The sequence below is a fragment of the Octopus sinensis genome, linkage group LG3 (assembly GCF_006345805.1).
Source record: "Octopus sinensis linkage group LG3, ASM634580v1, whole genome shotgun sequence".
NCBI lineage: Eukaryota > Metazoa > Mollusca > Cephalopoda > Octopoda > Octopodidae > Octopus > Octopus sinensis.
In genome coordinates, this window is record NC_042999.1 from 172,997,759 (window position 1) to 173,010,989 (window position 13,231).

At 33.7% G+C, this 13,231-nt stretch overlaps 1 protein-coding gene across 1 annotated transcript in view; it reads left to right on the forward strand.

Moving 5' to 3' along the window:
- Nucleotides 1–12,965, forward strand: part of LOC115209421 (CCN family member 1-like) — a 384,650-nt gene extending 371,685 nt beyond the window's left edge. Inside the window, exon 6 of the mRNA XM_029777835.2 lies at nt 12,381–12,965. Coding sequence (XP_029633695.1) covers nt 12,381–12,641 — 261 coding nt within the window. The 3' untranslated portion in view covers nt 12,642–12,965. The remainder of the gene's footprint in view (nt 1–12,380) is intronic.
- The last annotated feature ends 266 nt before the right edge of the window (nt 12,966–13,231 follow it).

The following is a 13,231-nucleotide window of genomic DNA, read 5'->3' on the forward strand; positions in this document are numbered from 1 at the left end:
CTCACTATATATATATATATATATATATAGTGAGAATTTACAAAAAGCAAAAGACGAAGACGGATGTGTAAACATCAAACAGATCTTGTATTGTTACGTGGTTACATTTTTGGGAATTTGCAATCGATTTAAATTAAATCTAATACATTATTTATATTTACTTCAACGAGTAAATGAAATTATATAAATGAGTTGGTTCTAGCCTAGTTTGTTATCGCTATTTATAGCATGCAAAGCGGCGAGCTGGCAATAATCGTTAGCATGCTGGACAACGCTCGGGAAGTGAGAAAGTCTTTTACGCTCTTCTACAGAGAGGAACACAGAAATAAACAGGGAGATGAAATAGAAAAAGGTTTAGTGGTTACTGATCTATCATGGCGAATGCCGGACATACATGCATATACGGGTTCACGACGTCACCAACGGTGAAAATAACATGAAATAGTGGTATGAAATCATACCTTTTGTTGTTGCTAATGTGCAGCTCACAAATCAGCTTTGTTGGAAAAAATCTAAAGAAGCTAAATTCATACCACTGTTTCCCTTTTATTTTCAGATATAACGCATCCCGGTTTACAATAAACTATTAAAAAAAACTTAGAGTACTGTTTTTGCGAGATTTTGTGGTTACTTTTAGTAATTCGAGCAACGATTTTACTCTCGACACTTGAATATAAACATTACATCCTTTTGATCTTTTTATTATATTTATAACAAACATCATCTATCTATATAAAGAAAATATAGTGATTCATTATAAATAAATATCTTGCACACGTTACGAACAGAAAAGTATAGAGAAATCAGACGCAGCTTCCTCAACGTTCTCCAAAGTCTCTATCGATACGTATTGCTGAAAGAAAAAAAGAAATAAACTAATTAATATCATAGAACCTGCTAACCATATAAGATACAAAAGAAAGATCTTAGAAAATTAAATGATAGAAGTCTGCGACAATTCTTGTACTAAAATATCTTCCCGCTAACCATTTGGCACTCAAAAGAGAAATCTTATGAAATGAAATGAGGTACATGTACGCCAAACTTTAAAAATATATTTGAAAAAATTTATATTATGTGATTGTAATAGAAACCTGAAAGAAGCAGACTATACGTAAGGTATTATTTCCGATTGATTAAGCAGCAATGTAGTTTACTTATTTATCTAAATACGATTCTGTGAGATAATCCTACAAGAAACAGAACTGCCAGAAGATCTTTAACAATCTAAAGAGAAAATAACACACAAGGTAATGAATTACTGTGAAGATATAAAAATGAATTACTGTGAAGATATTAAGATATAAAAAAACGAGGCATATGTGTACTTTTAATGTATTATGTAACAATAACGCATAAAAAAGATTTGCTTCTTAGTGCACTAAAACTATATTTTCCAAAAACTTGTTTTAATTTCTACAATGTTTACATATTATACAAAATACAATTTTAGTGTTTCATGCATTTCTTGTATTGTTACGTGGTTACATGATTTGGAAACGGGAATTTGCAATCGATTTAAATTAATTCTGATACATTGTTTATATTTACTTCAACGAGTAAATGAAATTACATAAATGAGTTGGTTCTAGCCTAGTTTGTTATCGCTATTTATAGCATGCAAAACGGCGAGCTGACAATAATCGTTAGCATGCTGAACAACGCTTAGTGGCATTTTGCCTATTTCTACGTTGAGTTCAAATCCAGTGGAGGTCGGCATCACCTTTCATCCTCTCGGGATAGATATGTTAATTACCTGTTATGTGCTGAGATCAATGTAATCGACTAGCATTCTTCCCCAATTTTCTGTTCTTATCCCTGTTGGTAGGAGGATTGTTTGTAGCATGGTTTTTAAGGCTTAATGTCGGACGAGGATTTTTTTTATACATATGTTAATTAACGACCACTTTAATACTGCGTGACATGCAGGGATTTTAATGCAAGCTAATAATCAGGTGTACTACCCAAATTTGGATTTCGTTAACTGTGCGTGAATGTGAGAATTGATAGTAATGCAAACTGTCATCGGGACATTGAATACATTCTATAAACTATTGAACATAGGGTTGTAATGTTTCATCTTTGTGATATAATGATACGATTTTTAAGTAATAGTTCACCACGTTCTGACTTAAATTCGTTCCAGGTTCGTCTTACATTGTGTGTCTGTCAAGAATTAATATTATAATCATAATTTAGTGTTTGAATTGCATAATTGATGGTGGTTGTCTTTTGATTAAATTCGTTTCAGTAAACTATTACGTTTTATAGATGTGACCATGCATACTTCAACATGAAATTACGGCTTTGTATATGTGGCCGTGGATAAGAGTAATCGTTGAACAACGGACCAGTAAGTCTGAAATATGTAGTTAAATCCATGTCAGATTTGATTTAGAATTTTATCATTCTGTGGGTGGATAGAAAAAGTACTGTGATGCAATCAAGCACATAACTGTGTCACTCCTCTCCCTCATGTTGTGCTTTTGTACATGTGTTTTATTTACATTATTGTCATCGTTGATAACATATACAGAAAGCCACAAAATTATGGGAGGAAATGTGTATGCGATTACATTAGAGCCCATGCTAGAGTGGTATTTTATTTTATCCTGCCAGGACGGAGAAAAGTCGTAATATTTCGGAGGTGTTTCAATACAGCAACTTTTCGCACGTGGTCAAATATAGCGAGGCATTTTATCCAATTCTCTAACAATTTTGTCAATACCTTTCCAATATTTTTTATATCTTAGGCACAAGGCCCGAAATTTTTGTGAAAGGGGCCAGTCGATTAGATCGACTCCACTACGCAACTGGTACTTAATTTATCGACCGCAAAGGAATGAAAGGCAAAGTCTACCTCGGCAGAATTTAAACTCAGAACGTAAAGACAGACGAAATAACGCTAAGCATTTCGCCCGGCGAGCTAACGTTTCTGCCAGCTCACCGCCTTAAGCGTTTCCAATATTATCAATATAAATACTTCTTTCTAACTTCGGTACATGGCTATCAATTTTTGAGGGGGTGGGATAGTCGAATGAAAGGTTACGACTATTTTTTAACACTTTATGACCATTTTTCAACTCCTGACACTGTTTCAACTGCAAATGATGTTCTTGTGGAGGTTTGTCATATGTAACTTCTGATTGAATAGACGTATTATAAACTCAATTCCAGAAATGATAATGCCATCCTTCATTCATATATGTTCTTCTCAGGACTATATTAACCGATGTGCCTGTATGTATTTTAAGACCAGAGAGGGCACTTGAAGATTTGCCTGTTAATTTCACCAAAATGAGCATTTGACACGTAACTTTCGTATTATGTCAATTATACACTTCTTCAAAATATTCTTAATTTCTGAAGTCTTATGATGTAATATGGTTACATTTCAATGAAAATGTAAAAATAAGGCAGCGTATATCGAGCTAACTCCTAAATTTTATAGATAAAGTTTTTCAAAAAAGTTAAAAAAGCTAACGTTTGTCAGCGAGTGAATAAATTTTCTTTTTTTAAATGATATACTGTATGAGGAAAATTTGACAAAATGATTGAGAAAATACTTATTGGATGAAAGTAATTGGCAAGGCAGAATGTATGCGTTCGGATGCGATTGTGAACACAATTCCCATTGACAAATTGAATTGATATGTATTTTAACATGAATACCTCAGCAAATTTGTACAAAAGTTATATTCCATTTCACTCGGGCGCTGAATTTGATCATTTCAGATATGTTTCTATCTCAGACTTTCTCAGAAACTTTCTCTCTCTTTGACTCGCTTTCTATTCTATCTCCTCTTCCTCCTCCTCCTCCTTCTCCTTCTTTTCTCTCTCTCTCTCTCTCTCTCTCTCTCTCGAATAGTTACATGTCCTTCATGTATGAATGTATCAAAATGTCATCTACTTGTCAATCTGTCGAACCGTCTATTCACTTACATTTATTATATCTCTTTCAAGTTCCCTTCGTCACTTGGTCTTTCTGAACATATGTAACTGTGCACACACACACACACACACATATTTACGTGGGGTGGGAGGTGTATATCGATGCATTTGTCTGCACATGACATCCTCCGTAAAAGGGAAGAAAGCCATTCAATATTTTTATGATCAAAGGAACGGATCAACATTTCATTTTTACTCTACTTCCACCAAATAGGTAAAACAGGTTCCACAGCATTCTGCCACGAGTAAAATACTGACATGTCATTCCACTCTTAGATACAACACCTGCTAATGCTGTTTCCCCCCCATCTCTCTCTCACTTTCTCCCCCTCTCTCTCTCTCTGTCATTTTTGATCTGCTCCTTACACATTTCACTGACAAAATTTTCAATTTACCCAATAAGATCTATGATCAAATATATGTTCCACAAATATTATTTACATTTTCTCTCCTATATTTCATCTATATTTCTCTTTGTCTCTTTCCCGCCCCCCTCTCTCTCTCTCTCTCTCTCTCTCTCTCTCTCTATCTCTCTCACACACACACACACTCAATAATCACACACATTCCGACACATATGCTCACACTGCATAAATGTGGTAGATTTGCAAACCATCAACGTTCAGCCTTACTGAGAAACCTCAAAATTTTAAGACAAAAGCATGTGAAATGATCGAATTAAGGTGAATTTTCCAACGACAGTCCGACGAGAATAAGTGGGTATTTTTCCAATCCTGTAGACAAATTCCTCATCCAAATTTGCACAATCTGTTTTTCTTCAGTAAATTAATAGTTAATAATTAGATAGAAGGAATACGGCGAACTAACAAAATCGTTACCATTTCGTCCGTCTTTAGGTTCTAAGTTCAAATTCCACCGATGTCTAATTTGCCTTTCATCCTTTTTGGGTCAATTAAATAATTATATGTTAGAGATTGGTGTCGATGTAATCGACTTGACCCTCACACCACCCACTGGAATTTCTGGCCTTGTGCTAAAATTGGAAACTTATATTAAGAAAGAAGAGGTTCACGAAAGATAACTCCGGCCTAAGATTTCTGAACCGAGAAAAGTGCTGTATAATCTACAATTGCCATGTGACCATGTGATGTGGAAAACAACTTTTAAAATTATCTATATTAAGTACTTTCAGCTGTGTTTTGAGGCTCTTCTCCCACTCTTATAATAATATCCCTATTTCATCAAATTCTTTGTTAAGTCTGCGCTACTCCATGCACAGCTATCATTTACCCTGACACTGCGTGTTCCTTGCTGCTGTTTCTGCTGACACTGCTACCATTCTTAACCGTAAATCAGCCTCGAGTGAACAAACCAAATGCGTTCCGTCTGAGGTCATACCTATATTTTAAAACTGTAAGGTGACACGTGAAAAAAATTTAGATGATATCTCAGGCATGTCGATCTGCCAGATTCAGTGCCAATACCTTCAAGAAAATTTCCATCGTAAATACTCTTCTCACTTGAAATAACATGTTGATCGGCGTGTTGCAACATCACATGTACAGTTACCATTTTAATTACCAAGTACACTGTTGATATGTCGCGAGAAAAATTATTTGTTCGACCAGATGTCAATGAATTAACCATTATATATTACCGAAAAATCGAAATGTTAGACAATATTGTTCGTTCTGTGGTTTTATTATCTCCTACTGTAGTGGATATCTTAAAACACTCCAGGTTACAGCATCCAATTACGAGCGCAAACGTAAACTGTATTTTCAAATCGAAAATCTCTCATAATAATAATAATAATAATAATAATAATATAATAATAATAATAATAGTAATCACTATCTAGAAGAGCAGAAATTTGAACATGATATTAGTTGATGATATCGACCCCAGTACTCGATGGTTACATTACTTTATCGACTGCAGAAAAATGAAAGGCTAACTTTACTTCGGCGTGATATTACAATATAGTATACAGAAACGTAAATAAATACCGCAAGCATTTTGTCTATCACTACTGTTTCTGCTGTTTATGTATGAGTCTGTTATAAGATCATGCATTTGCAGCAAGGACAATGCAATGAAATAAAGTCATCCTAGTACTTGTAACCATGAAGCCTGAATAGATGCAATACGAAGCTGAATACAACGGGATACGATCTCATAACATTAAGCGACAAAACTAAGCATATTTCGGGATGCTGTATAGCACGCCTCCTCCACTAATAATAATGTTACTGATTCGCTTTAATTCTCGTTAACTCTGTGAATCTGTGAATGCAAGTATACATACATACATACATACATACATACATATATACATGCATGCACAGGTATAGATAAATAGAGATAGATATATATAGAGAGAGAAAGAGAGAGAGAGGGGAGGCAGGCTTTTACCAGAAGATGTATGCACATATTGAATGATCATGTTTATTAAATATATTTAATTTTTTAATTTAAAAAGAATCTACAGACAGAAATTTATTTTTTATGAACGATTGTTTTAATTCTGATATCCTTTCTCGTGCAAGAACTGCTGATAACGCGCACCAATGGAATTACAAATATCAAGCAATGTTTCAACCTTTCATTCGTTACTTGCGCGCATTCCCGTTCAATGGCCGCCCTAAATATTCATCGATGTTTGCTGGTTTTGTACCGTAAACATTATCTTTTATATATCCCTATAAAAAATTCAAGCGGTGTGAGGATCGGTGAATGCTGCATGTATTCTAAGGAACCTCTTCGACCGATTCCTCAGTTTGGCAAAGTCTCAAAGTGGGCCATTATATTATCAGGCTGGAAATATAACTCCACATCTTCATATCATACAAAGGTAGTCTTGAATGCTTGGCATGAGAGATTGTCGTAGAAAGTTTCAATAAATAAGACCAGATACAAACCCATCAAAACATAATTGTCCAACTGATGATTAGCCACACAATATTCTAACTTCTGATATATTGACAAGGTATGCCTAGAATACATGCGCCTGTAGGGGAATAATTTAGCCACTTATTTTAAATTTAGTCTCAACATTGTAAACACTTTTATTTGAAACTGTGCATCTTGTACACATTTACACATTTCGGTCAGGATCATTTTCATTGAGAGTATGGACTCTACTTGGAATGTAATTCTTCCAATGACAGAACTTTAAAATTGGACGGACGCTTGATTTTTTAAATTCTTGTCGCACGCCTTACTTGCTGCACATATTCTCTTGTACTCAGACAATGTTTCTTATTTCTTTATTGCCCACAAGGGACTAAACATACAGGGGACAAACAAGGACAGAAAAAGGGATTACATCGTCCCCAGTGCGTAACTGGTACTTAATTTATCGGCCCCGAAGGGATGAAAGGCGGAATTTGAACTCAGAACGTAACAGCAGACGAAGTACCGCTAAGCATTTCGCCCGGCGCGCTAACGTTACTGCCAGCTCGCCACCTTATACACTACTTATACACTAAACATTACACAAATACTATTTTTACTACTTTTCTTGCTTTGCGGGGAACATCTATGTCCGCAGTCTTCTGGAAAGTTTGTTGTGGATAATTGTAAACATTTCCCTTTCTAATTCGAGGGATGGTAAGTCGTGTTGGTGGATTTGGTTGAAGTTCCTACCGAAACTCTGCACTTCGATTGCGTTTGCAAACTTCAATGGAACTTTAGGATAAATTCCCTTTGTTCAAAGTTTAGTCATGCTGCCTTCTAATGCGTTAAATCTAAAAACGAAATAGTCAACAGCTTGTATGAGAGAGAAGAGTAGAGAAGGGGAGAGAGAGGCAGAGAGAGGGAGGAAGAGAGGGAGGGAGGGAGGGAGGGAGGGAGGGAGGGAGGGAGGGAGGGAGAGAGAGGAAGGAAGAGAGGGAGGGAGAGGAGGGAGTGAGAGAGAGGGAGGGAGAGAAAGGGAGGGAGACAGAGAGAGACAGAATATATGTGTATTAAGTTGGAAGTACCATAGGACATTAACGACATTTAATATTGCTGTGAAGGCAGCCCTTATTACTTTATTTTAGGGACCTTAAAAGAAGGTAATGAATGTGGGAATTTGAACCAAAAATGTTAATAAATATCACAAATTGATTACTTCCCGGTTAAACATGATCTAGCAGATTATTATAAAAGGAATGATGTCATCATTGATCGTTGCGCTTCCGTGTGTATAGGTTTCACTGCATTGGCTAAAGTATCTTTCATTTTATTATATATATTTTTAAAGGCAGGCTATGGTTTGACAGAGATTTAACTGCTCTTTCTATCTTTGTAACCAATTATTTAACAAAAAAAGCCGAACGGTATAGGGCGCTAGTCTCAAATGTCTCAACTTATTTTGTTCACTGCTCTATCGATTATGCAACAATAAGTCTATCAATCATAATTATACTACTAGTATTACAACAACAAGAACAACAACAACAACTACTACTACTACTACTACTAATAATAATAATAATAATAATAATAATAATAATAATAACAAAATTAATAAGAGGCTATATCGTTTTTTTGTTAAATATTAATATCTCCAATATAAAAAATTGAACCAATTACAAAAGCATTTTTCCCTTTCTTTTTTTAAATACTACTATATAAAATGCAATAGTAAAGACTTTGATAAGCTGTCCCCTGCCTCCACCCTGATAACTTGTCTGGGACCACCCACTTTCTCTAATCTCTATGTGTAATTCTACTATATTTGAAGAATAATTAATTGCAATGTGAATATCATCAGAGTATTCTTGACGCTAATATCGTCTGCGCTCTGCTGGTGGTCAGCAGCTTAAATTTACTTTTGTCAGCTACGTGGCTATTTAAAAATGATCAATTGAATGTTTTTGTACAATTTCTATGCGGAAATATGTGACAACCTTGGTGCCCCACTCACTAAAATACTTTTTAATCAGACTTTCAATCAAAATAGACAGACGTTTTAGCGCAACTCAGCGCTGTTGTGTAAATATATTTATTATTAAAGCAAATCTAAATAAAATATGAAAATTATCAGGAGACTAAGTACTAGAAGGCTATTTGGAGATTAAGATTTCAAAAACAATCATTGTATATAAAGCTATATGTGCAACAACATAAAACATACAATTATTGTATATCTATGGAAACTTTTCTTCTACAGATGTTTAAAAAATTAAACATTGTGTCATTAAATTAAAATTAAATTCCTTTTATTCAGAAAGAAACCGCCTGCAGTACTGAGTCACCGATTATTATTGAAGCTGATAACACCTGTATGCTAATTATTTTCAGGGTAACAGATCCGACGTTTAAATCTTGTTTTTCGAAATTTCTGGTCTTGCACCTAAATCAGAAATCGTTCTTATTAATACTATCTGGTATTTCATGTCTGTATATAAATATTTCATTATTTATGTCATCAGCCAAACAAAATTTGATTTGAAAAGCTAGGGTTGTAGCTTTTGAGACTTGAAAGCCAGACATATTTCTCATTAATCGCAACGGGGTAAATATTCCTGTGACACTTAATCTATATTTTTTGAGAAGCAGAATGCCTAGTTAAATTTGATAAATGACCATTATTAATTATTGAAAGGTATTTATTACAGTGCTATACCATTTTACCAACTTTTGCATTGCATATTTTGACATAGATGAACAAAATGCTACGTTTAAATCAACGAAATGTTAACTCCAAACTGGAAAAACTAAAGAACTGGCACGTTTTTATGGTGTATATATCAACGCTCCTCCACGTTTCTATAAAAATTGTTAATGAATTGTTTACGGTGAAATTGTATATATGTGTTTTTTTTTTAATTTCGTAATTTTTGATGCATTAAGTTTAGATCAACAAGATAAAATTGACTTCATGGAAAAGAATGAATAATCAATAATTTGTTGTTTCTATTCAAAACAATAACGATGTTTTGCAATGAAATACTAAAAAGCTATAGTGGTTCGGATTTCCATTTATTCAATTTCACAATTGAAACTTTTGTTTTGTTCCGTGAAAGTATAAATTGATCGCTAATTACAAGTATAGAAACCGGAAGACTATTGATGATTATTAAACGCAGAATCACTTTACCCAGCAACAAATAAAATTATAAAAATGTATAGTTCAATAAGTCTAAGGAAAGGCATTGATAACAACTGCCTTGTGTTGTATAATAAAACATTAAACATATATATATATATACATATACATATGTGTATATATATATATATATATTTATATTTATATATACATACACATATATACGCACAAATATATACACATGTCAACATATATGTGTATGTATGTATGTATTTGAAGTATGTGCACTTATAAAAAGTTTGGTCTGCAGCTGTAAAACATTCTCAAAGATCAAGGAAAAGCGACCTACTCACACTTGTGTTCCTTTCAGAATATATTTAACCCTAACTTGACTGTATTTAGCAACACTTGTATTCAATAGATCATTCATACTTTATTCAAACAGATGTGAAGGCACGTGCAAAAATCGGTTAACCTTCTGTAAACAGAATGAAAATGATGGCTACGTGAAATTTGTACTTGGAGATGAAGGACTGTAATTAGGTGTTAGAGCTTAAAATGGGGTTTGAATATGATTTGGATAAGGTGAAGGGGTAGAGGATATTAGTTTCGTAGAAGTAATAGGCAGCAGCAAGCTTTGAAGAGTACAGACCTCATCATTACTGGTAAAAAATTGAAGAGAGAATGCATCTGTGAGACTGAGGTTTAAAACTTTTCATGAGCCATTTTGCATTGATCACGTTAGATGCATTTCTTCTGACTGAATGAGTGTAGTATCATGCTTGCCCCACATCTGAAAGCAGTGTTTAATGTGAGTCACAAGAGCTTTATATACAGCCAGTAAGTTTTAGTCAAGTGAATTTTTTGTGGCTCTGAAGAGGGGAGTCATTCACAGTGATATAGTAGTCGGGATGTTGACAGTTTGCATTCATTAAAAAATATTCTCACTAATGGTAGCTATAACATTTGTAGAAACTTTGAGTATTCTACATATGTGCTATTTGTATTTAGGATGTCATAGAATACAGTATATTTTTTCTTGATATGTGTAATATATGTTCATCTGTCAAGCTGACATTGACAGAATTTAATGAGCAAACTGGACGATACTTAACACTGGAGGGTCTTGTCTTCAAGGATGTTTGGTTTCTGAAATTTAAGAAAGAATGAAGAGCAGTAACAGCTGCATTAGATGTGACTGATCTTAGAAGAGACGATAAGTAAGACGTACATGTATAGTAGAAAGAAAGCGGGGCAGACAACAGACCTTCATGTGTCAAAGATGAATTTGTCAGATTTTCCAAATACTATCTGTATCCAACGAATTTAGAGATTAAAGATGCTACGAGATTATTGCTATTTAACAATATCATCGGAACTGGAAGTAAATGGCAAAATATTGCATAGAATATATCAATCTGTAGATTCTTCTTCTCCATGTAGAAGAATTTTAGCTATCAGTTTCAAGTTCCTCTTATTTTTCTGAAATATTTTGAAATCGGTTGAACGTTACCTCTCGTAGTGAGACCAGTAATATTAAACACGAAGTAATATTAAACAACATGGCTAATATTAAACTCTAAAACATCCGTCTATTTGCACGATGACACATGAACTTGAAAACTGACGAATATTTGACGTCTCATTTGGTATCTCACTTGGACCTAAAACTCGAAATAACTGTCTTCTTTATTCTAGACACGTAAAACATCTAATCCATAAGTTTGTTCTGCAAGAAGGATCTACACGTGCCCCAATAAATGGACGACGGAGTCATAAACACATTTTCAAAAAGAAGTTGATGTATGTAAAGTTTTTAAATTAACAAGCATCATGCAGTTCGACATAGTGCCACTGTATGACCATTCGATCGTATAGCAGCCAAAGCATTGCATAAATCTGCATCCTGCAAGCGCAGGATAGCTTTGCTCTAGTAGCCAATTAGTTGCGTGCAGCTCAGTTTTGTTAGTAATACGTGGTTTGGACTTGGTAAACAGGATGGCTTCATATATTCTCAGATTTCCAGTGTTTTGTTTTAACAAATGACTGAAACGAATAAAACAATGAATATATATATATATATTATATATATATATATATATATATATATATATACATATAAATGATATGATATATTCATATTTGTATATCTATGTATATGTATATAAGTGTTTATTTAGATCTCACCATATATGTGCATATGTCTTTGTGTGCGTGTGTGTGTATATGCATGTGTGTGTGTACGTGTGTATATGCATGTGCGTGTGTACGTGTGTGAGAATGAAATATGTAATCAAAATCATGCATCCAGCATAGGGAGTCGATCGAGCAAATAAAGGCTCCATCGTATGCTCGAATATGTTGTACTAGCCATATATGTATTAATTTTCGATATAATAATAACGACATCTATTTACTTCTCTCTTTTCAGAAACACAAAAAATGCACGCCGACAGCAAAGGCTCATGAAAAATACCGCATCGTATTTCAAGATTGCCGCAGCGTGAAGGAACACCGCCTGAAGTTCTGTTCAAACTGTAAAGTAAATCGTTGTTGTTATCCACAAATAACACGTCATCGGACGATTGAATTTGAATGCTCCAAGCGCGAACGCGTGTTCCTATCGTTCATGTGGATTAAAAAATGCCAATGTGGACATAAATGTTACGCAAATAAAATTATTGATTCATAACCAAACATTCAAAGAGATCGATAAAGAAGAATATTTTATAGATGGTGACGAAGAGAAATATATAACAAAACCTCAGTTGGAGGAACATACACAGGCAGATAATATTCATGCATTCATACATGCAATCGCATATATATTGATGATGTTTCAACATATATATATATATATATATATAATATATATATATATATATATATATATATATATATATATATATATATAACTGTTACACGCATAAGATTACGTGCGTACACTGAAAAAGAGAGACGTTACGCAAAATATATCAACGTATAATCGTATATAAATATCCATATACGTATATATATATACATGCATATATATATATATATATATATACATACACATATATATATATATATATATATATATATATATATGTATTATATGTATGTATATATGTATGTGTGTATGTGTGCATATGTATGCATATAAACAAGCAGACATCTACATTTTTGTGGGTGTATAGGTGTGTGTGTGCATGTGTGCATATATATATATTATATATATACAAATATACACATATATGTGTATGTATATATATTATATATATATATACGCACACATATAAA